At 45.9% G+C, this 25,320-nt stretch overlaps 1 protein-coding gene across 2 annotated transcripts in view; it reads right to left on the bottom strand.

Annotated features, from left to right (window-relative positions):
• Positions 1-1,521: 1,521 nt before the first annotated feature.
• LOC146196708 (syntaxin-like) overlaps positions 1,522-25,320 on the bottom strand; it is a 48,412-nt gene continuing 24,613 nt past the window's right edge. Inside the window, exon 10 of one of the 2 annotated variants that reach the window (XM_084598478.1) lies at positions 1,522-7,944. In XM_084598478.1, coding sequence (XP_084454604.1) covers positions 7,861-7,944 — 84 coding nt within the window. In that variant the 3' untranslated portion in view covers positions 1,522-7,860. Of the gene's footprint in view, positions 7,945-20,718; positions 23,995-25,320 lie in introns of those variants that run through there. The other variant, XM_084598479.1, reaches the window with a different exon arrangement.

Raw genomic sequence — 25,320 nt, 5'->3', positions numbered from 1 at the left:
GTTTGAAAGACTTGGTATACATGCGGCTCCCCATCCACTGTGCATCGCTGATTCTGCGCGGCGTCTTTAAATGCAATCGAAGAAAAAGCGATAGTCAAATCACTGGGCGCTCCATAAGATACCGGCGTGCCAACATGTCTACTCGAACCTTGGCAGCTCTACCAGCTCTTTATATGTGCCTCCATGAACCCTGGTGAAGGGTACTGGCTTTATCATCAGGTTAATAATCCTGATAACTTTATAGGTACGGCTCTATTGTATCGAGTTGCTAATCAGGGACCCCCCAAAGTCATCGTGGTTAATTGTTGTTCGCTACAGGCTAGCATTGCCCCTTGCTTCTTAGACCGTACGTTCAACATTCCTTACCTGGAACCAATACTAGTAGAGCAGTAACCGTAGTAGCTTGTGTTGCAACTATAAGAATAAAAAGAACGAATTAGGCTGCAGCTAAATCAAGGAAGAACCTCAGCCTTTGCAGGCGCCGAAGGTTATTTGATTATTTTTCTGTCTCAACCAAGAGCTTTGAGAGGTAAGGGTCAGAGGAAAGGCTGGTGGCGAGGTGGTGGAGAGAGGAGAGGGGGTGGACCATATTGCTTGTGACGCGCCGCTACGTCGTTAAGTGCAGAGCATTCTCCCTCCCACTGCCGGTCACACGAACGCTCCTTTCACTTTTTTTTTTTCATCATACATTATGTATAAGGAGAGTATGTACGTGTATATTCTATGTATATATGTATAATATAGTTGGTATAGAGTACAAGAACGACAACCGAAACACGAGGCAGTCCACTGTGGATAAGACTTGGGCGCCCATAAAGAAAGCTGAGAAGAATCGCGAAACGGAGAACAAGACAGCGCAGTGTCATCGTCAGCAGCAGCAGCAGGCGCGCGGTACGCTCAATCGTCACTCTTAGCACCATGTGGCGACATTAAATAAGAATACGGAAGCGACAATAGACCTGAAATCAAGCAGCATATAGCGAGATGGATTTCATAATAAAGAGAACGAGAATAGGGGGTGGCGAAACACGTACCACTCTAATGTCACGGCAGCACATGAAGCGTGCGTTTCTGTCACATTTCGCGGTATACTCGAGAAGTGTCAGTGGCGGAGACTAGTAAAGTTACTATAGCAGCGTCCGCGTCCCTTGACGAATTCCTTGCGCAGTGTACGGCACTACGGCAGCGGAACAGTTAACGCAGGTTGCACTCCCTGTGCTCTCGCGGGTGTTTCTTTCTAGCAACAAATCTTTACTTCTTAAACGGTTCTCGTAACCAGATCATTCGACGTACTGGTGTGGTCGCAATGTTCCGTAAGCAAGCCATTAATATTTCCAGGTTAAGTTCTGGAATTGCAGGAGTTGTGCGCGCATATCGCCAACAGACTCCGAAATAAACACTAAAGACGTGAATAACTCTGACAGCGTTCGGCGCTTTTATTTGCTTTTTTTTTTTTTCTGTTGTGTATTTCAGCCACTAGCATTTAAAGAAATGGCCAATAGATTTGACAGCGTTCGGTGCTTTTATTTTCTTTTTTTCTGTTGTGTATTTCAGCCACTCGTATTGAAGGAAATGGCCGATAGATTCCGGTAATATTTCTACTTGCTTCCGAGTCAGTGATTTTGATAGCTCAACGAGACGTATGCAAATGAAACACAGCGCGATGCTCAATTAAGATAGTCTCCTCGAGAAGGACCCATCTTTTGGCCCGCCTATAGTTCCTATTTCACCCATCTACTGAGAGGCAGTTCCCGCAACAGGGATCGCATGTGTAACCACAACTGTATTTTAGAAACAGATGGTTATCTCAAATTTAAAAAAAAAAAATCCGGCTTTTATTTTAGTAGTGTGTTCTGAAAGTACACAGCACTGAGCTGATGCGCGAATGTGTCGTAGTGCGACACTTATACAGTCGCGTCCAATGTAATATGGAACACCCAATCCTTCCGCGTGAAATTGGAATTAAAACACGATTTGTTACATGCACTAATTAGTTATAAAGCCTCGGAATGGATATAGGTATACACACCTTTTTTCTTCAGTTTTAACAATGTTCCCGTTATTAATGGAGCTTACTGTACGGCCGCCGAATAGGTACCAGATGCCCAGCCTGCTGAAGCTCTCGTTGAGCTTCACATGAATCGAGCAACCGGAAATATTACAAAGGCTACTCAGGTGCATGAACTGGGGTCACTTATAAATAAAACCAGTGCGTTTCTGTAAGGACTTTTCTGAATGAAGCGCTTCCGAGCCCGATGATGGGTAGTCCGACTATCCTGTGCGCGAGCCGGAAGACGTCGTCGTTTAACCACGGGAACGAGTCACGGTAGCATATTTGTGCGTAAAGTTAATTTACGCAAGTTCGGACGACGCTGAACACGATATCAATGCATTCGATTACACGCATGTTTCCCGACGATTACAGTTCTGCTTGCACCGAGGGCACGCACACGTCGCAAGGAAGCGCGCCCGCGCAGCACATGAGAGAGATTTAGCATACCGTGATCCGCGAACCGCCACCGTAACCCTCTACCGCTCGTGAGCGGGGCGTACAAGCTGATTGGTTGCAATGCGGCAGGTCTATGTGCCGATATCCATTATGTGGCGCCATCTATCGGCATCAAAGTTATCTGGGCATGCGCAGTGGAATGCGCGGTGGCGGATCACAGTAGCGGATCGCGGATCACGGTGTGCAAAATCTCTCTTTTCAGGCACAGGCGACGCAGATGAAAACAAGACGAACACAAACAAGCGAGGAATAAACGGAGAAAGCGTTATGACAGATTAAAAGCGGGCGCACTAGGATAATAATCAAATTTTCCCCCTTCATTTTACTACGACGTCGGGGAAGACGCCGCTGGCAGTTTCGGCTTGTTTTGCTAAGACGACAGCCCGCTCTCGCTTCTCAGCCAGGGCAGGATCGAGGCATGCTCGGTCGGCGATCTTTGCGAGGATTGAACGGCAGGGGGCGGGGCGGAGCGAACACGCGCGCGCGGTTCGCGTTTGTGTGTGGTTTAAAAGGACGCAGCACAAAGGTTACGCGCGGTGAATCCCAGGTAACACGCTGCCCGCGCCATCGACACGTGCGGTGAACATTCTACATTCGCGTCCAGGTCAAGGTTCCGCCTATTAATTTGGCTCTCTCGGCTGGCAGGGAACCATGCCTCTAAGCATCGGGTGCCGCTAATCCTAGTGTCGCCACTGGTCAGACGCGCTCGCCACCGAGATGAGATGCGGCGACATCTTCAAAATGTAACAGGAAGACATCTTGTGCGGAAATTATGACAGCTAGCGATTTGCATTCTTTTTTTTTTTTTCGAATAGCGTACCAATAAAATGGTCTCTTCAAATTATTTTGAGCAATGTGCCAACCAAAATTTCCACTTGTTAAAGTATGTACGTCTTTCTGCTTCTACTGACAAAGAGATAGCTTATTTATACCGTGTTCGTTCCTTATGTACAGAACACAGAGTTTATCCTGTCTATCACCCATTACGCATGCCAAACTTTGCAGGCATTTCCTTTCTCTTGAATCGATTTCAATCAACCGGAATCCAAAAGAATACAGCGACAAACGCCACAATGCCATAAATCCAATAAACGGAGGCTTGAGAGTTTTGAACCTCCAATAACGAGATCAAGACAAAAATAAAAAACAAATGGATCCGGCACATAATCCTGACTACGTAGCGATCAGCGCGGATGGGTCACTGGTTTGTCTGTGGCATCAACAGATGCACCCAGCTAAGCCACTTGTATTGAAACGTCGGTAAGGTACGCGGTGAGGTATCGTCTAAGCTTCGAGTGGCGACGTTGGCATGTAAGAGCATGCGTGTTTCCCGATGCCGCACATTAACGGACACCATTCCATGCTCTGACCACACCAGCGCCTGTCAACGAGAGTTATTAGCCTGAACATAAATAAGCAAACACGTGAAATTAAACCCCAAGCAGTTCACGCTATACTGCATTATACGTCCTCTCGCTTTCGACGAGTTAGGAGCGCTTTCTAGTCAAACATGGTCTACACTTCAAACAAGAGAGCAACGGCTAAAGGTGAAAGGAGTTAGGACAGGCAAACCCTGTCACCATACTGGAGACAGCATACGAGACGGCTTTCCAGCCCTGCCGCGTCCTTTTTCGTTGTCGATCAGCCGGCTAGTATCGTCGGCTAAGGAGGTAAACGATGTTTCAAACCGTGGGAAAACAGAAGACAATTGATCCCGGGATGCTTTCCTGAACGTGTCCCACGAACCAAAGTAGAAAGGATGAGAAGGAATCCTCACGCTGCCAGCAAGAGTTTCGATGCGAGGACGTTGTTCAGCAGACTAACATTTCCTTGCTCTCCTTCCTCACGTTGTGCTGTCAAGGATTCAATATTCCCTGCCATCTATCAACCAAGGACGTCATAGTGCCATATCATGCGGCTGAACAAAAAATGAAGGGTGGAAGAAGCGGGTTGGGGAATGTTGAACAGAGCAAAAAAAAAATGATAATAATTCCCCTTCCCTATTCCTTCTCTTCAGGGGTATTACAGACCACCGACTGCTAGGCACTCTATTTAGCCTGTTCGTGCTTGGCACACGTGCTACCTGGAATTCGCCTTTGCGCAAGCGTAAGACCACGCGCTCATTGCCCGGCCGCGCCGCTGATAAAGAGAGGGAGGGGAGGGTGAGGCGCACACGACGAAAGACAAACGCGTAACACAGACACACGTATAACGCGACACGTCGTCGTGTCACGTGATTGTTGCTGCTGTCCAAAGAACGGTCTCGTCGTCATAGCCCTCGCTCCCTCCTTCGACTGTCCTGCTTCGTTCGGTGTATAGGCAAAATTTGCTGGCAGTCCGTAACTCTTCATTTTCCTTTCTTCTTTTCACCGGCCGCTGTATGTACACACCACCCCGCACGGTGTCGTCACTGTCGCCAGCGCAAACGCTAACTTGGTAGCAGCGGTCTAAGACCGCTGGTGAAGCTACACGACACGATGACTCTAAGGCATGGAGGACCCGCCCAGGAGGGGTCAGCGATGTCTGGCGCCATGCCGTCGCCTGTCCTTTTTGGCATGATGCGAGTCGTTGAAAGAAAGGCGAGCTTTGTTGTTGTTTTGTTTTTCAACATGTTCGCAGAAAACCATTTAAAGTCTGCCAAATATTGGTTATGGTTCCTGTGAAATCAAGAAGGCTTTGGAATTGACTCCCGGGTTCAATCCCATTTCTGCATGTTGAGAAGTGGTAGTGGCGATACAAAATACCTGGAGGACACCACCGCAAAGCTGTCACATATACACATTCAAGCCATAGTGTACGCAGTGGGACGCATGAAGAAGATGGTGGCATTGGTCGTTGTATTGCTTTTTATTTTTGTATTAGAGTAAGCAGGACGAGATGCTTGTTAATTAGCAGTGCCGGACACGGGACACATATGTGTAAAACGGCCTTCCATAGCTCCCAAGAATACTGAGACGGCCTGAAGAGGCCTTTCCACAGTAAGCATGATGGCGCAGAAGAGTTCGAATAATTGAATAGGAGGTTAGTATTCTACAGTGATACGTTTTCATAGGAGTGAGATGCAGTTTCTAACACTGCGCTTTTTTTTTATTTGTTTACCAGCTCTACAGTGTTCTTTCTCAATCCATAATTGCATGTTTTTTCTCGTGCTTTCTCTGTCAAATCGTTTGACTTTCGAGGCGTCTGTAGCGAAGGGAGCAGTAAGGATCGCCTTATTTACCTGACATCACGTGTGTGACGTTTATTACAAAATGACATGATGTCAACACCACGATGCGAAGCACTATGACGTCACCGTCGAGGCTCCACCTTAATGCGGTTACGTCACAAAGTTTTTCACGTCACGCAACTATCACATTAACGCGCAACATCACTAATGAAGCGATACCAAGCCACTGCCACTTCTGTTTCATGCCAAACCGACTAATGCGGAGTCACGTGACGGCCTATATGTTAAGCCGTTTTCTAGTACCATCGTCTAACAAAGCGCCTTTGACCGCACAAAATCTTAGGCTTAGCCTCATACCGCAGCGACGCGCCACAGCACGTGGCGATGGCACGGCGCCAGACTCGTTCACCTTCCCCGAAGACGCGCTGCTCCGGTGCCACACAAAGCTCGCTACGCCTCTACACGAGGAGCCACAGAGAGAAGACCCGTTAACCCGATCACACACACAAACACAAAGACGCGCGCGTGCTTCGTTTCTTGATCGTCCGCGGGTGAACACGCTTATTGCCAGCACTTCAGTGAAAAAATCACAGCGACTGCTATTCACGCCGGTGCCGCAGACCGAGAACGCAACAGCGAAGAGCAGGTGTGTTTTCCTGTATTGTATTATATAGACACATGGTTGGCTTCACGGGAGTGTCTCACAAACCAGGAAGCAAACTGTATGCGAACTGCTCGAGGGCAGAGCGACGTCCTATAATGAAAGGCCAGAAGCTGAACGCTACGAAACCATTCGTTTTTACAATATTTTTGTTTTCTCGTGCCAACAAGCTTCACGCGCTTATGACCAGTCTTTCCTCGTCACATCAGTGACAAGAACGGCACGAACGAAATGTAATCGACTTGTTACAGTGCGCGGACTAGTTAGAATGAGCACGAACATATCTCGCGTAGCCACTCTACGTGGGAGCTCAAGAAGATACCCCCTCTTGAGTCTAAACAATTCCACATACACACACATATAAGCGAGTTCGTCGCTTTTCTTGACAGCCTTTCAGTTCAGATGTGAACTTAAGTTTGGGTGCATAACTGGCCTCGAAAGCAGCGAAGAGAACTATACGGCGATGCTCCAAAGAGGTTCAACAGTACACACACATCTGCGGGTAATGCACAGTAGGCTCAGTGCTGGCTAGTCACATTCAGCGCGGAGATTGGTTCGCTTTTCACGTTTGCTGTTGTTTTTTTCACGCTATCGCCGTCTTCCGCCACACCTAAAAGTGCGAGCGCCTTCATGCAAGAGGCGACCACACATGCACCATGGTGGCGGAAGTGTGCGCCCCACGTAATACAGAGAAAGACAATGCCCATACACGAGATGGCCAGACACGGGGGGACCTGTTCTAATCAACCCGGATATCAGATAGAACCAATCTCCGAGCTTCGTCTCTCTTGTAGAAGGAAATCTTTTTTTTTTTCTTCATCTAAGCAGCACCTCGCGTCATTGAAACGTACAGCTCTTCCGCACCAGAGACAAAAGCAAAGGCAGTAGCAGCCTGCGCACCTCAGCCTCCGTCAAAGCTCACTGCTTGCAAGAAGGAGACGCGTATGCATACTTTACATCGAGCGCTTATGGCAACAGAAGGCCAAAGCTGTGACGAAGGCCGGAGCCAACGCAGCCTTCTGCCGTCCCTTCGGCTGCAGTCCGGAAGAACGTCGAGGAAAAAGATTTTTTAGAGTGCTGCAGCACTCAGTAGTTTCCGCTATCATCGCAGCCAGTTGTAACCGGCGTTTCTGTGTCTACGTTCGTGCCTTATTACAGCTGTATAGTCGGCTTCCCTGTGGCAGCACGCGTCCTGAAAACCACCACAGTTCAGCGCACACTTACAAGCGGAGCCAAAAGGAGTGAGAACACGCGCATCAGCGGAGGAACTCTGTGGTAACTACCGCGTGTGGACAGCAAAGGCGCCGCGGCGCAGGCGTCGTGACTTCGCCGCCTCCTGTCATGGTCGTCGTTGGTGGGGTCTGCGGGTGTCTGTCTGTGGCGGATGTCTCCGGTCGTCACTTTCCTCCTCCTCGTTGGGGATGATGCGCGGGACCCTCTGGGCGGACAGAGCGAGAGCGCAGGAGAAGATGGAGGGGAATTGCGGTGCGCTGTGTCTCAGGGACCGGCCGAGGCATGTCTTTAGGACATGCCCAGCCAGCTGCCGAGTGTGGACACCAAGATGATCACCAGGATTACCACGCAGATCAGGATCATGATCTTCTTCTGCGGAAGGAAAAGAGAGACAATCACAGGGAACTCAGCGCGCAAGGGCCGTTTTATAAACAGAGCTCGTGGCTCTCTCAGACTGACAGCTCAGATGAGTGCTCGGTATTGCGAAATTACAAAAGGCAAGTCTCATGCCTGGAATTTATCACAACACGATGGTGCCTTGCTTTATGCTTATGCAAATTCGGAAGATTTGGTTTACACCGCATTTTCTTTTGTTTCGTTTTTGATGGCGGCACAATGGTCAGCATAACACGAGCACGGCATTCCGAGAACCCTCATGAAACTGAATGGCCATCGCGGCCCCAGATTGCGGCCAAAATCGAGTAATACTTTCCTGCGCACAGAAAGCAATAAGTTTTGCCTCTAGCTAAGGTTGTGCGACTCATCTGCTTTTAGGTCACTGAAGAAGTGCCAGCTACAAAGCCGCGTGAGTGCAGTTATCAACCTTCTAATTTCAACCGAAAAACGCAAGGTAATGTAATGCTTTACGCAAAAACTGCGTGATCATTGTTTATTTTCCTGTCATTTACCGGGCCTGATTCATATGCAGAACTTTTCCAGGAGTCCATGTTGGAGTATACCCCTTACCCGGAATGAAGATACTAGGACTGAACAAGAAACCTGCCCCGTCCTAGTGATTCAGAAGCGCTTGCAGGGCTGATAAATGTAGACAACAATGTTGATCCTGAAAGCGCGAAGAAAGACAAAGACTAAAGCAAGACAGTCATACGAGCGCTAACTTCCAACTTACTTCATTTCACGCAAGAACCAGAATTTTATACTTTTGAAATCATCAGAGGTGACTTCTCTTTTTATATTTCTTCAGGATGTGTTCATACCACAAGGATATAACCAATCCCCAAGCTTCGTCTCTCTTGTAGAAGGAAACGTTTTTTTTTTTTTTTCCTTCATCTAACCTCGCACTGTGCGGAAATTAAGCTTCGCTTGCAGCTCTGCCTGTAGAAGGCAAACGCGCATGCTGTTGTTTTCATCCCTCCACAAACTACTCATTACGGAGAAGACTCTCCAACGGGGCGCCGTAAACGGTGATTGAAAACACAGTTTCAGGAAGTCACGGCTGCTTGAGAAATATTAGAACTCGATCCACCCACTTCAGGTTAGGAAGTAACTGCTTAATTGCTCGAGAAATTTTCCATCGTACGATAAATGCCATACGCGTTGTAATGTTTACCACAGCCGATGTTCAGGCCGGTGGCTATGGCGACACAGAGGAGTTCGTCGAAGTCCCAGCGTTAAATGTCAACCAGAGGGGACCTCTCAAACTGGAACCATTTTTCAAGGTACCGAAGACTTCACTGATGCACTCTTGCTGCATCTGCTGTTGCCTCATGGTCTGTCAATTTTAAAGCCTGGTGTACACTGAAGCCATCCCACACGTCCCAGGCCATGCACATCAGTGCAGAAAGTGGAGCTACTCTCTAGTTTCTCAGTTCATAGAGGAGAACGGGTGAGGGAGAGCACAATCGAAGATGGGGAGGAAGTCGCAGCGCAAGTGCGCTCGGCTTTGCTAGCATCAGCGGGTTAGGGAAAGCACAGCAAAATACGGGAAACTATCAGCGCCGGTGCGCTTGCCTATCCTATAACGAGGGCATTGTGAGGAAAGCATGCTGACTGATAACAAAAGTGAACTGATAGACCCAAAATGCTCGACTCTCCTAGAAGACATGAGAGGACGATGAAATCATGGAGGAAAAGAAGACTAGAGGCGCCTGCTCTTCTATCAGATGTGGGACAGAAAAGCATGGTGAAACAGGAGATAGAGGCGTACTTGCAAAACTAATGCCATCGGGTGTTCTAGAAGGGAGCGAGAGGAAGCGCAGTGGAGCATGACATGGAGGAGTAATCGCGGCGCTAACGCGTCCAGATGTCTCTCAGAAGAGCGTGGGGGAAAACGTGGAATATGCGATGCAAAGATGTAGCACAAGAGCCGACGGTTGTCCTATAGCAAGAGGATGTGAGGGAAAATATCAAACATGAAATGGGTACTCCTGTGCCCTCGGCTGTCCTAAGCAGGAGAGGGTGAAAGAAAGCATGATTGAACACGGGGTGGAGGGTAGCTCGAAGCTCTAGTGCCCCCTTGGCTGCTGTGGATAGAGGGGGTGAGGGAAAGCACGGTAACACATGGGCTGGAGGGGCACTCGGTGCGCCAGAACCCTTGACTATGGTATAGGAGGGGTTGACGGAAAGCGCGGTGCAACATATGGCATGGAGGGGTACTCTCATTCCAGTGCGCTCAGCTGTCGTACAACCGGGGGAGACAGAAAACATGGTGAACCATGAGATGGAGGGCCACTTGCAACGCCAGTGCGCAAGGATGTCGTAGGGGTTATGATAATATGGTGAAACATACGAGATGAAGAGGCACTTGTAGCGCCAGTGCGCTCGGCTCTCGTAGTAATAGAGGGGTGATGGAAAGATCGGTAGAACATGGGATGGAGGGGTCCTCGCAGCTCCAGTGCAATCGGCTGTTATAGTAATAGGGGGTGACGTAAAGAATGGTGGAATATGCCATGAAAGGGTACTCAGTGTCATTGCGCTCTGCTGTTAACAGGGGCTGACGGAAAGCGTGGTGTAACATGGGATGAAGGGGTCCTCACAGCGCCATTGCGCTGAGCTGTTCACTACTTAGGGGTGACGGAAACCATGGTGAAACATGGGATAGAGGGGTACTCGCAGCTCTCGGCTGTCGTAATGGGGGTCGTGGATAAGCTTGATGAAACATGGAATAGAGGGGTGTTTGCAGCGTCAATGCGCTTGACTGTAGTAGTAAGAAGGGGCGACGGAAGCATGGTGGAAAATGGGATAGAGGGGCACTCTCAGCGCCAGTACGCTAGGCTGTTGTAGTATTAGGGAGGTGATGGAAAGCGTGGTAGAACATGGGATGGAGGTGTACTTGCAGCGTTATATATATAGTGCGGTCGGCAGTTGTAATGGGGTGACGGATAGCATGGTGAGACTTAGGATGGAGGGGTACTTGAATCGGCAGTGTGCTCGGCTGTCATAGTAATAGCTAGGGGGTGACGGAAACCATGGTGGAACATGGGATGATAGGGTACTCACAAAACCAGTGTGCTCAGCTGTTGTCGCAATGGGGGATGACGGTAAGAATGGCGGGATGAAGGGGTACTCACAGTTCCACTCCTCTCGGCTTCGAATAATAGGGGCTGACGGAAAGCATGGTGGAACATGAGATGAAGGGATACTGACAGCGCCATTGCGCTAGGTTGTTGAGTAATAGGGGTGACGGATTTGGTTTGCGGGGTTTAACGTACCAAAGCGACTCAGGCTATGAGAGACGCCGTGCACTCGGCTGTGCGTAGGCCTGACAAGATTGTGATTGCCAAAAAGGCGCGATGGTCTTGTTTTCTCATCAGAATAATTAGAACTCGTGCAGTTATTGCAGTTAGACAAGTTTCCCAATGACTCAGTTGTAATAGGAGGCGATCTAAAACGTGGGGGAACATTGGATGAAGGGGTACTCACAGCGTCATTCCGCTAGGCTGTTGAGTAATTGGGGCTGGCGGAAAGTATGGTGGAACATGAGATGAAGGGATACTTGCTCGTTTGACTCCTTTTAGGCTTTCAGGTCGGAGCAGGCGAGTAGGGTCGCCTCCCAGTCCTCCGGGGTGGGGTTTGAGTTTGGTGTAAGGGCAGGGTTGGAGGGGCATGCCCACACCATATAGAAGAAGTCCGAGGACATTTCTGCGGGCACTTCCCGGAGAAGGCAGTGTCAAAGTGTTTAAGTGACGCCGGGCACATCATGGTGTTCGTAAAGGGGCAAAGAAACACGTGTTCCCCCAATCTTAGTCCTTTACACGGGCGGGGGTAAAAACTGCGTCTGTTTTGGTACAGCTGAATAATTTGCCTGCGATTAGGCTGGTGTGAATTCTTCTGAGGAGGAAGGGGACGAGGTTGCCCGGTTAGAAAGCGCGCGGGCGGCGGCATCTGCTGCCTTATTTCCTCTTAGCCCTGAGTGGGCCGGTGCCCAGACTATGAAGCGGCAGGATGGACTACCTACGCACGAGCCGTTTTGCAGTAGTCGGTAGGCCTGGTACGGGACCCAGCCCTGTTGAACGTTCCTACACGCCTCTCGCGAGCGCCATTGCGCTTGGTTGTTGAGTAACAGGGGGTGACGAAAAGCGTAGTGCGACATGGAATGGAGGTATACTTGCAGCGCCAGTGCGGTCGGCAGTTGTAGTAATGGGGTGACAGAAAGCATGGTGGAACATGGGATGGAGCTCGTGCACTCAAAGCGCCAATGCGCTCGGCTGTCAGAGTAATAGATCGAGGTGACGGGAATCGTAAAAAGTGGGATGAAGGGTATTCGCTGCGACAGTTTACCCGACTGTCACAGTTATTGGAGGTGACAGAAAAACGGTGAAATTTAGGATGGAAAGATACTCAGGCCATTGTAGTAATAGGCGGTGACGGCAAACATGGTGGAACTTGGGATGGAGGTGTACTCGCAGTGCCTCAGCTGCCACAATTACTGTATAACGCAAAGCTTGGTGAAATGTGGGATGGAGGCATACTCAGCGCACTCGGCTGTCGTAGTAATAAGGGGTGGCTGAAGGCATGGTGGGACATGAGTGAACAGGTGCTCGCAGCGCCAGTGCATTCGGCTCTCCTAGTAAGATGGGGGATAGAAAACACGAAAAGAATGCTGGGACAAGGAACGACAGGCACTAGTAACGTGCCAGTGCCTTCGACAGTCATAGGAAGATAGGATGGAAAGCATGGTGGAACACAAGATGGATGGGTATTCACGGCTCCAACGCTCTCAGCTGTCACATAGTAATAGTCGGTGACAAAAAGCATGGTGAAACGTATAGTATGAACGGGGACTCGCAGCGCCAGTGCCCTCGGCTGTCGCAGTAGGAGGGCGTGATGGAAAGCATGGTGGAGTATATATGAGATGGAGGGGCATTCACATTAACAGTGTCTTTGGGTGTCACAGCAGGAGAGGGTGGGGGAAAGCATTGTCTGAATCTGCCACACGGGCATTTCCAATGTCCACTGACTCCGTCCATGTCAAACTCGACGAGGATCGTCCTGTGTCACACGGTAGTTTTCAACAACAAATGAATTTGATGGCACTGATTCAACAGAGGTTCGCGAATGCCCATTGAAATCTAAAGGGCCACTGAGCAGCCTCATAAGTTGGAAATACAAGATATCACAAAATGAATGCTTCTGAAACGTCTGACACTGCACACCATTAAACCATCGTCATTTGGCCTGTGCTGCCTTGAGCTATGCCAAAGTTGGAGTAGCCTTCTCCGGTTTCCATTAAGAATAGCACTTTGTCCAATATTAGACTCGTTTTATATGCTGCTTCACTTCGTATCTTTGGGGGCTGAACACTTCAAACCGGAAAGCAGCGGCACACATTACCTAACCAAAAAAATGTTTGCGCATTTTAGTCACCAATCAGCTAGCATCTGGTTGCATTATACTTATTCAGTCTATGTTTCCTATGCTACCTTTAAACCCCAATGTTTTGGCTGAATCTACCCCATTGCTTTGAACATACAGGAAATTATGCGCTCGGTCGTTTCCTGTTCATACTCACCGCATAGAGAGACGACGCACCGCATAGAGAGACGATCTAGGTACTTGGCTCAATACGTATCCTGCAGTACTCCTCTACTAGCCTCGAACAATGAGCTGCCCCTAGAACTATCATAAAAGTGTTCTTTTGCTATTTCGTGCTTGAATGTTCCGTACATTTCAAGTACTGATTTGGTTAGCATACTTGTTTTGTGCAAATCTGTTTCTCTAGCCTTTTTCTTAACCGATAATTCCTGGCATGGTAACCCAACTACTGTTCAAAAATTTACTTGCCAATTTTATTGTCTGCTTTCTCCATTTTGTGCTAACAATCCTAATGTAGATAGAGGTATCTGAATTCCTATCCAAGTTTTCCCTCAGTTTCTCTCAACCGCTATTAAAATTCTAACTTCTGCTATAGCTTCCCTCCCCTCAAATGAAGACCATCCCAGGTCACCTTGTACCCCCTAGTTTGGTGTATTTCCATGAGCCCCCAAAGCCAGTCTACCTACTTCGGGCAGCCTAGTTTCCAACTGTGCTCGGACCTCTGATCTCACACATAAGACTGCACTGGCAAAAGTCAAGACTAGGAACTATCATCCCTTTCCAAGTCTTCGGTACCAGTTTGTCCCTACAGCAATTCGTGCCCAATTTTTCATGTCCGCTAAATTCTTGCTATCTTTAGCCCTTACCTATAGGGGACCACAGCTTCGCAGGGGGCACTGTATGGATGGATGCGTACCCTTTGTAATGGGGTGGTGATAATCATCACCACGCTCAACCTTTCTTTTCTTGCTTTTTTGCTTAGATAACCCTGCAACTTTAGGGACTTTACTTTTAGACCTGGGCTATTTTTAAATAGCAGTGCTTAATTTTGACTTAGCTCCCATGCATCCCCTCCATGCTATTTATCCACCAATCTTCCAAACGTCTCTTGCTAACCTCTACCGCCGATTCGTTCACACTTCCTTTGTTAGCTCTAAACCCCAGGGTCTCGGCCAGGGTGACAATGTCTGCATCGACATCTGCATTAATACTGCCACACTCCGGTATAATATGTTCAATTGTTTCTGGGCATCTACCACACATAGCACAAGATTCATCTTCTTAAACTTTCTTTTGTAGCTTCATGTTCCAAGACATCCTGATCTAGCTTCAAAGAAAAGGCCGCTGCCTCTTGAGCTGCCTAGGGTCGGCTTCATTTCCATTGAATTATTCGTTTTTAGTCTCTGTGTTCTTTACCTGTCGTTTAATGTTCTTTATTTCTCCATCCTGCATTCCTAAATACTTAGATTAGTTTTCTGGTACTTTCCCGTCATAGTGAGTCAATGCCCTTTCGGTATAGGTATTTAAATACTTTGGCTGCCCGCCTACTGTCGTCCATTTTCTTGAAACATTCTTTATATATCATTTTGCTCTGAGCCTCTCATGCCTCGAAGGACGCCCAGCCCATGTCTCCCTGTACTGCTTCGTTTGTAGTTTTGCCGTGGGCTCCAAGTGCTAACCTTCCCACAAATACAATGTATTTCTAACCTCGACTGGACTTCAGCCCTTAAGCACAACACCGCATTCCGAAAGTAAGCCCTGGTACCATTATTCCTTTCCAAATACCTTTAAGTAGTTTATATCCGTTGTACCCCCATAGTGCCCTGTGCTTCATTATCGTGGCATCTCTTCGTCCCTTTGCCCTGGTGGCCTGTTCATGTTTTTTCATGTATACCTGACATTCATTTATCCATACTCTGAGATATTTATATTCTGTCAGTTTTGGTATCTCACTCCCTTGTATTGTTAGCGTTTTATCAGTGAAATCATTAAATATCATCACACCCCACTTAATTGCAATGAAGGTAAAGCCGATTGCATCTCCCTCGTGTCCACATATATTAACCAGTGCTTGTAAATCTTCCTGGCTATTGGCTAATAGAATACCGTTCATGTACATTAGTCTTAGAAGTGTTTGTTCTACTTCTGTTCCACTTATATTATATGAGAGATTAAAACCAAGGTTGTTTTCTTGCACTCTTTTCCCTATTCTTCATATAAATCATGAACAGCGGTAATAGCAGACATCCTTGCCTTAGTCCTTTGCATACCTCTACAGTAGTCGTATTTCTTAACCTCTCCCGTGCAATCTTGACTTTATTATCTCTGTATATTTCTATTAGTAATTCAAATAATTCTTAGCGATGCCTTGAGATTCGAGTATGTTCCACAAAAGTTCCCTATTTACGCTGTCGTATGAGCTGCTTATGTCCGGAAAAACTAGATACAGCAGTCTATTTAGTGCCCTGGCTATTTCTAAGCATTGAGTTATTACGAAAATGCTATCTAGTCGTCTACCACTTCTGATTCCATTCTGCAGTTCGCCCTGTACATTATTACTTTCTATCCATGCCTTCATTTTTAGTTTCACTGCCTGCATTGCCAGCCTGTACGTAACTGATGTTATCATGATCGGTCTAAATGATTTAATGTTCTTCCTGTCTCCTTTTCCGTTATAGATTAAATTCATCCTACTCAGTCGCCAGCTGTCCGGAATTTATTATGACTGTTCCCGGTGCCTTTAGCAATAGTTCCTTGCTTCTTGGACCAAGCCCGTTAATTAACTTTATTGGAATTTCGTCCATCCCTGTGGCTGTACACACAGGGATATTTGTCTCCGCCTTTTTCCAGTTCAAATTTGCCAATTGTAAGCTCCTTTCCTTCGTGCTGTCCGATACTGTTTCTTCATTCGGAGCAATTACCCCATCATCGCACTTAAAAGATTCGGCAATAACTGATGTAATATAGCCTATGGCGTTATCACCCTTCAGACATTTTCCCTCAACGTCCCGAGTCTCTTCCTGCTCCCTACGATACCTTTTACCCAGGCATCTTATATGGCTCCAAGATTTCTTTGCCGCCTCTTCTGCTGTCGCATACTTCAGTCATTCAGCGATCAGTGTGATCTTTTATTTTAATCTGCACAAGTATCTGCACTTCCAGTTTCTTTTGCAATAGGATTCCCATTTTCTGTCTATTTCCTCTTAAGATTTCTAAGCTTCTTTGTGTTCTCTGGAAGTTATAAGTCTTCGTTCAATAGCCTGTTCCATTTTCTTACTCCACCAGCTTCGAGGAACCCTCCTACCTTTACACCAACTTGAGTCTTTTACTTCTTGAAATTTTTGTACGGATGAGTTGTGCTAACTTGTTATATTCCCACTCCTCCGTGGGGTACTTCTCTGTCGTTACTACAATGCCCGATGCTATTAGCTGTAGTTGTTTATCGATTAACTTTGCGTCTGCTCTTTGCGCTTCCCGACTTTTCTTTTCGAATAGGTGTCCCATCTGCAGGCTAATACGTCTATGGTCGCTTCCCAGGATGTATGCGCCTTCCTCATCTATTTCCATCCTTGTGAGCTTATTGTAGATTCCTGGTGACATCAAGCAGTAATCAATGGTCGTTTGCTTATTCCGGAATTCCCACGTGATCTGGCATTCACACCAACTTTCTCTATTCACAATAACTAGGTTAAAGTGCTCACAGATTTATAGCCTTAATTTCCCGTTGCCGTTGGTGTATTCATCCGTATCACCCATCCATCCAGATTCTCAATGTGTCCATTCATATCACCGAATAAAACTATCTCGGCCCTGTCTCCAAACTGTTCGATATCTTCACTAAGACATTGAACTAAATCCCTGTTTTCCTGTTTGCATTTGTCTCCTGTCCATAAATAGGCTACCCCTAGCTATACCTTTTTACCTGCCATTGTCCATGAAACCTAGAAATGTTGCTTGTAAGCTGGTTTTACCCTTTGCCAATTGGTCCTTTTGTGTATAAGGATACCAACCCCACCACCCTTCTTTTTCGTTGTTCTATTGCCACCTTCCCAAATATAGCCTTCAATAACCGGTGGTTCTTCCAGGTCCCCGAGGTGTGTCTCACACATGGCATATACACCAACTTCACCAACTTCACCATCTCTTAACTGCTGTTCTATTTCTAACCACTTCACTCTCCTTCTGCCGCCTTGCATGTTTAGTTAAATTTATTTCTCTTAGCTTTCTTCCTAAGTCTTCTCCTGTTTGGTTGGTTAAGTTTTTCTCCAGCCTGACATTTTCTTCTTCAATGTGATGCCCTACCCTCGAAATTCTTGCGGACCCCCTAAAAAAGCTACCGCACGACCTGCCAGGCGTCAGCCAATCTCAGCGGCCCCCTTTTGTCTGAAATGGATTCCATCTCTCTGAAATCCCTTGCCACGGCTTGCTCTAAGTACTTCCCTGTTGATATCTGTCACCTCGAAATGGAGCCCTCGGCTTAATTCTCCATTTTCTGGTTAATCCTGGTCACTTCATTTCAAGCTCTGCGTTCCTTCCGAGCACCTCTGGTACTGTGCATACGACAATCTGCACCCTTGGAGCTGGCTGGTTGGTTGGTTTGTGGGCTTCGTCCCAAAACGACTCAGGCTATGAGACGCCGTAGTGGAGGACTCCGGAAATTTTGACCACTTGGGGGTTATTTAACGTGCACTGACACCGCACAGCATGCGGGAACCTTGGTTTTCGCCTCGAAATGACAAGTAAATGACAATATTTGTTTTAATTTTATTATGTGGCATTTGAAGTAAATATCTTTTTGAGGAATGCACCTACCAACTATTCTCTTAGAGTTAACAGAAAAATTTCTTTAGTTTGGTTAATAAGTACCACTGAGATAAGCGGTCTTTTTATCTATTTTAATGCTATCACAGTGCATGCATACTCAAAACAATTTGTTTGCAGAGCCATCGCTAAGTACGCAATTGTTCATTCATGTGCGAGCAAATATTTTGACATTATTTTCTTTAAAAAATGCATTCGGCAACAAGAACATTCAACCATGAATGCCGTGCAAAATTTCGGTAAAAATATGTGTGTGTATAAATTATGTCATACGTTTTCAATAGAATAAAAATGCAGTTTAGTTGGAGGCCGTTCACGGTGAAAATTTGTGGGCGTGTGTCCTCTTTCTACATGCTTGTAAACTGTGCGACCGAAAATTTTTATCGTGAACATTTTTTTTTTCAGGGTAGGTGACTCAATGCACTCCACCGGCAACGGGTCCGGACAGTAGTTCAGAAATGACTGTCAGGGAAGAGAGGCGACGCTGGTGCAGTGGAGCAAACTTTAGATGCACTTTACCCTAAGTTCTTACACTTGCTCCCACCTGTTGAATCACACGCTCATTACTCAAAGACCATTAAAATTCAACGTGTGAGAGTGGCGCATCTGAATAGCCCTCCAAAAATTTTAATGGCCATTGCTTCAATGCATGGGCACTGAGATTAGCCTGCATGACATGGGTATAGGGCGCTTTCCGCTGGTTCAGACCACTCGGCTATCATTGTGTTTCGTCCCCATGTACACTTGCTACACCTTATGCTGTTCTAGAGATATCGCAAACTTTAAATGGTACCTCACGCACGTGACCATCACCGCCAACAACCCTCAGCCGCTTCCAAACGAGATCGAAAATCACGTATTTGGTCCAGCCCTCCTGTAAGGAAGCTGCAAGATCGCAGTGGTCGTTTTACAATATTTTTGCCGTGCCATTTGAAGAAAGCGGCTCAAATGCAAACTTCCTAGGTATTTTATGAAGGCAGTGCGACTGAGTACACGCTTTGGCCACTGGCACAGTATCTCCTTGCCCCCATCAGCCCAGGTGCCAGGTTGTCTGCCGACAAGCTATGAGCAGCCGCGAGAACTCTCAGGAACTGGCAAGAAGACACAGCCACCTGTGTCCGCGTCCCTCTCCACGATTCCAGCCTCCTCTCTCACACCGCCCTAGAAGAGGCAGCGTGCGTAGACCATAGATTTTCGAAAATTCGAGTACAATCTGCGAGACTGGAGAAGAAGAGCATAGAGTCGTGTGCTGCAGTGTTCGCGTTCTCATTACCCCTCTCCTTTGTGAAAATTTCGAACGCGATTACTTAAGAGCGCATCGCGTCGAATTTACCGGTTCTAGATTATGCTTCAAACGAGGAAGCAGGCAATCCCCGGCTTCAAAGAAGTCGTGATAAGAAAGCTGTGACCTCAAGCGTTGTTTAGCATGCCAGCTTATGAAGCTGCCCTTAGTTTTGAGCCAGTCTTTCTGGCCTATAGTGACTTCTCTACCTTTGTGTATACTCTTTTGTACTGTTCGTTACTAGTTTTATGTACAGCTAAGTTTCTTCTGTTACTCCTCGTGCACAGTCCATCTCCCTTTCGTTCAACACTCTGCAAGGCCAAGCCCAAAGAAAAAGAAACTCTTAGGAACATTCTTTCAAACACCACGTGACGAGAATGAAGCTAGTCACAAGCGACGAAAAGGTCAATCCTTCTTCCTGTTTCTCTCGTTGCCATTAATCTGGCAATTTATTGCTAGCCTCAAATAGTGGCCAAAAAATAGAGTAAATATGAAGTAAAAAGTAACACAATAAGTTTGTCCACACAAAAAGCCCACCTCCAACAACATCATTTGCATTGGATGACCAAGAATTTTCTTCTTGTACTTAAAAGCTATAACACATACACCTATGCCAATGACATCAACTGAATCTCAAAACATTGTGACTGATCCCTGCACCTACTAGCATGGCTTTGCAGGGTGTGGCAAATCGGCCGAAGCTACAGGGTGAAAGGCTTTTGAGAGCATCTGCCACTGCGTTATAGAATTGTATCGGGCTACTTTAAGCTGGTTGACAATCTTCCAATATTTACATACTACTATGGTCACTTGCTTACTAGTTTTAAGATAAGCAGTGGGCCATCAGTAGCATGCATTTTCTTATGTCTTGGAAATGCGATTCTGCTGGTTGCTGTGGCGCAATGAATTATCAACCGTGGCATGAAGCATTGAAACATCGAGTGCAGGCAGCCACAGGTGTAGACCAGACGTGTAGCTCACTGCGTCACTTCTACGTCACCTCCTTGCCAAAATTTTAATGTCCTAACGTTGCAAAACTCATGAGTCATGAGATGTGCTCTAAAATAGCGCATATTTGTGAATACTGGGTTGCAACAAGCAATTGCGATTCTCTGACAGCAATATGTTGTGGTTAATGTTTCCTAGACTCGAGAAAGTTCCCTGTTTAAAAAAGTAACTCGCATTAATGAACAATAAATAGAAAGCATCTAAACGAAAGAAGATGGGGGTGAGAAAAAAAATCAGAAAGTGAACAAAAACCACACAAAATGTATATATACGTATTTATATATATATATATGCATATATACTTTCCATCTTCTGGCGTGCAAAAAGCCGGTTACAACTGAAAACCGGGAGAAAAAAAGCTGACGCCAAAAAGATAAACACAACATTTTGGGCAAAAAGAGACAGAAAACACCCATCACGCGCTAAAAGACTCCAAAAGTACATACAACCATTTCCTAAAAGGGGGAGAAAAATAACAGAATAACAAGCTGACGGGTACCGAAAAGCTACACACATGGGTCGCAAAAGTTGTTTTTTTTTTTTGAGTAAATAAGTCACATCGAAACAGCAACAAGCCAACTGTAGCAAAACAATTTTCGCAAAAAGAAAAGTAATACACGGCTGGAAAAATGTTACTGCAGCTACATGGCATCATCGCTGGTTACAGAAAACATAACCGAGAAGGCACACAAGATTGTTTATCAACACTTGCATGGGTCTCCTGCATGTTTATTTTTTACAAAGCACCTCTGTGCATTTTGAATTAGATGCAAACGTCTTGTCAATCATATGACCTGCAGGCATACCCTGGTTTCTTCAGGAAGGCTGACATATAACACCATGCAGGTCCTTGAGGCTAATAATGCTCCATACCTCAGGTACAATGTGCTGCCATGTACTAAATCTCGTTCCACTCCAGGCTGTATGCTAAAGACACACATGCATCAGATGTGAATGCCGTGAAGGACATTTTCGTTGCTACGCTTCGAAGGCACTTGTTTTAGAAAGCCGGCCGCAAGATATGCCGTAAAGGCCCTCCCTTTTGCAGGTAAAAAGCCCTACACATCGAACAAAGAAATGCTGAAATTTCAGCCTTAGTTCACGACAAAAGTTAAAGATTTCAACAATTTTTTTTTTTGCGTAGCCAAGCAATGTTCATAAAAAAACACTCGCAGAGACAACACATGTAGGCAAATTGAAAAATTAAAAAAAGAAAAGGTAAAATAAGGCTAAAGCATGAGAATAAAAAAAAAAACGTTATGATTACACCCGTTGGCTACAGCTAACACGCTTAGCCCCGTGCACTACATAACAAATGAATTGAGGATAATACACTCTCAGTGGAGGCCCAAATGTCTCCTTCAGAGAGAAGATTTGTTCACGCTGGCAGTGCCTAGAATCACCACTGTGTTTTGTGCATGGAACGCGTTGAAGCCTTTGGTGTGGGCAGCCGAACATCGGCTGCAAGACACCTTTGATTCCCATCATGCACTTGTGCTGGTTCCGCTCCGATACACCGACTTCCATGTACCGGACTTCAGAAGTTGATACAACACATCACTTTTCAAGCACGGGCGACACAACAAAAGAGTAGGCATACAAAATGAACCACTTACGACACAACATGCACACACAAACAACCAAAGCTAGCGAAAGCAGCGACGCTATATACGGGGCTGATGCCAGCCGGCTATCGGACTTCTGCCGCGACTACTATGACACGTGAATCGATCATCTGGAGAACTGCCGAAGATAAGCGAGACCACTCAAGTCCGGTCAAAACACTAAGACAGAGTCACAAGAACAAGACGCCAAAAAACAACAACAGGCTGCCTTGTCGACCTTGTTGTAATGCGACTAGCAAGTCTCGCTGCATCCATACATTGCCAGCAGCGGCGGTGAGGGACAAAAAATCACAAGCAGTCGTTTTCTGCTCTGAGAAAAGTTGCATCAAGCAAAACTGCTGTTTACTCAATTTAATATTACCTATGAGCATGATATTCACACAGACCATTCCTCCAGATGCTGCACGCCGTACGTCTGAAGCAGCAGCACATTTTCCAAATAAATATATGACAGCAGGGCATAGCTTCAGTTATTCTTCAATTATACTGAAGCTATCAATCCATTAACTTTCTTAGACTATCCCTGCTGTGCAGAACATTGATGTTTCCAATTACGACGATTATGACCATGCTGATTTTTTTTAACATAACAGAACACCCTTTCCGTTACAGCGAATATATGTTACTATGCTACTTCGCTCTATTCTGCTGCTTTACTTTGAGGGGCAAGTAATTTAGGATTTGCTGATGAATTTACTTCTGGCCTCGATCTCGACAAAGACAGTGCAGATGTCGTCAACAATTCACTGTTTCTTCCCACTGTTGTTCCAGCCACATCTTATTAAAGCTTCTTAGCTCAGCTGCAGCCAGGCACACTGGTTGATATAACACTACTTTGGAAATTTTAATGTTATGCAAATAACTGCGATGTTTAGAAACGAAGAGCTCACTTCAAAAGCACTCAAAAGCGTGTGCTTCAGTCAGCTGATGAACCGAGCCCTAACATATAGCAAGAAGTTCTACTACAGCTTGTCCATGCTTTTCAGTGGTCAAAACAAACAAGTAATAGCCATAGAAATTTTGGTGAGTTCGTTCTAGCCTGTTATGGCTGTTTTCTTAAACAAAAAATGTCATAACAACGGTTCTAGTGCTCACATGTAGAGCAGATTCCCACAGTCACTAAGCTTTGCCACAAGGCAACCAGTCACATTTCTCTAAGCTTTTAAACGCTTGTCATATTTGTGCAAACCATTACTGTCACCTTGATGACTCTGTTTGTATACAGATAAAAGAAACTAACCCACTGAAGTCGACATGCATGAGCAAAAAAACACAGAGATGAATGCCCCTTTTGATTTCGGCTCGGTAATGGTACCTCTAGGAAGCAACCTATGCCCATGGCTCAAAGTGTTGCTTCCCGAATTCCCGCTAAACGAAATTCATCCGACCAAACCCGATTAAAAGCAGCCAACACAAGCTTCCCACTCTTCACTTCTTTTTACAGGCCCCAATTTTCACAGCAGTGTAACATAAGTGGACAATTCGCTTCATCACCAGCTACCATGCTTCATTAAAAAGTAGCAGTGGCAGCACATTTCAGAACGGCTCTAAAGATAGAAGCAATATTAACAAAACAAACTTAGAAGCAAGCAAAAAAAAAAAAGAAACAAGAAAAAGGGAAGTGGGAAACACACGCAAAATAACCTTCAGTACACAGCGCAGCAAACTGTAGGTGCGAACTCTTGTCGTCAGGTGGGATGAATGTGCGTAGCTAGGAAGAACGGCAGTCATGCCAAACAAAGCACAACACACTGAGAGTGTCTGCTTTACTCTTCCTTCCTTCTTGTGCCGGGTGGTGGTGGTAGTAGTAGCAGTAGTAGTTGTTCTGGTCCCTCATGCCAAATTCACGGCAACGATTATAATTATAATGATGAGTATCACAGCCACGATGGATATTATAATGATACATTTCTGGACGGCACAAAGAGCGCGTTGGAAAAGGGAAACAAAGGGGTGGAGAGGGAAAATGAAGAGTGAGGGGAGCGGTGGTGGTGGGTGGGGAAAAAAAAAGAAAAACCAAAAACATAAATGTAAGTAACTGAAACTGAAAGCACTCGAAATTCAAGTGCAAACCAAACATAACCAAAGATATAACAAATGAAAACAAAAAGCATTGTTAGCACTGCTCGCAAGAGGCAGTAGTTTGAGTACCAGCTCAACCATTTTTCCTTTTGTTGTTATTGCTTTTCTTTCTTCAGAGGTACTACGCGACGATGGTGGAATGATGTCACGATCCTGCAGACCAATGTCGCAGCTACATTTTGTAATTTTGTAGGGTTTTTGAAATACCCGCACTATGTCACGTTGTTGCAACGTCACATCATCATCATCTCATGAAAGTTTTGTTCTGACAGACAGGGCGAATGTGCGCTTTAATGCTACCGGATTAAAATGAACCAGTTAGTGAAGAAAATCAGTAACTGTATTTCACTCTCGCTTTTTAAAAAAGCTCCTCCACAGGTATTGCATGTGTTTGTGCGCGGAACATAAATATGCTAGGGTAGAGAGCTCGCAATGCTTCACTGCAGAAAGAAATAAAATACAGTCAAACCTCGTTGTAGCAAACAAGCAAAAAAAAATAACGGTTCAATATAGGCAAAATTCGCAATATAACTTCGCCAGAAACGTACACAAAAGAAGCGCACTGAAGGAATGGAAACTCAGGCGATCCTCGCTGAAGAAAGGAGTCAAGTTTTATTGACCTTTCAGAAGATGGCTGCACCACCACCAGTCACTTGTGTACTGCGGCGAAGCCTACCACCTATGATCTAAGCGAATGCCGCTTGTGGATGGGAGTTAGATATATTTACTTTGCGGCGAACCGCATTCGATACATAAAGCAGAAATTACATGTGTTCGTTAAAAAAATTTAAGGAAAGATCGACATCGTGAATAACTCATAATGTCCATGTTCGTTATATCGAGGTTTGACTGTAGAACTACTCATAGCCAATGGCCTGGAAGAGTCAATAATCGAGCGTCGGAGAAAAAATCTCAAATGTAAGAATATAACTCATTATCAGTGAGTGCTCTGTTGCTTATGGTTGACCACAACTGTATAACCAGATTTGTTTGGTTCGTAACAAAACCAATCTCATTGGAACAACAAAAGTAAGCTGTTCTTGCAGCTCGAAACCAAGAATTTCCTGAAGGTCGATGGCATAAGCCTAGAAAAAAATTTACTTCATCTCAATAATCATAGTTTATGACACTAATGAATAAAAACTTACATTGCGT

The sequence above is a fragment of the Amblyomma maculatum genome, chromosome 3, assembly GCF_055883805.1.
Source record: "Amblyomma maculatum isolate TAMU_Amacu chromosome 3, ASM5588380v1, whole genome shotgun sequence".
In the NCBI taxonomy this organism is placed as follows: domain Eukaryota; kingdom Metazoa; phylum Arthropoda; class Arachnida; order Ixodida; family Ixodidae; genus Amblyomma; species Amblyomma maculatum.
The sequence above is the reverse complement of the archived record's forward strand: the minus strand, read 5'-3'. Positions and strand labels throughout refer to the sequence as shown.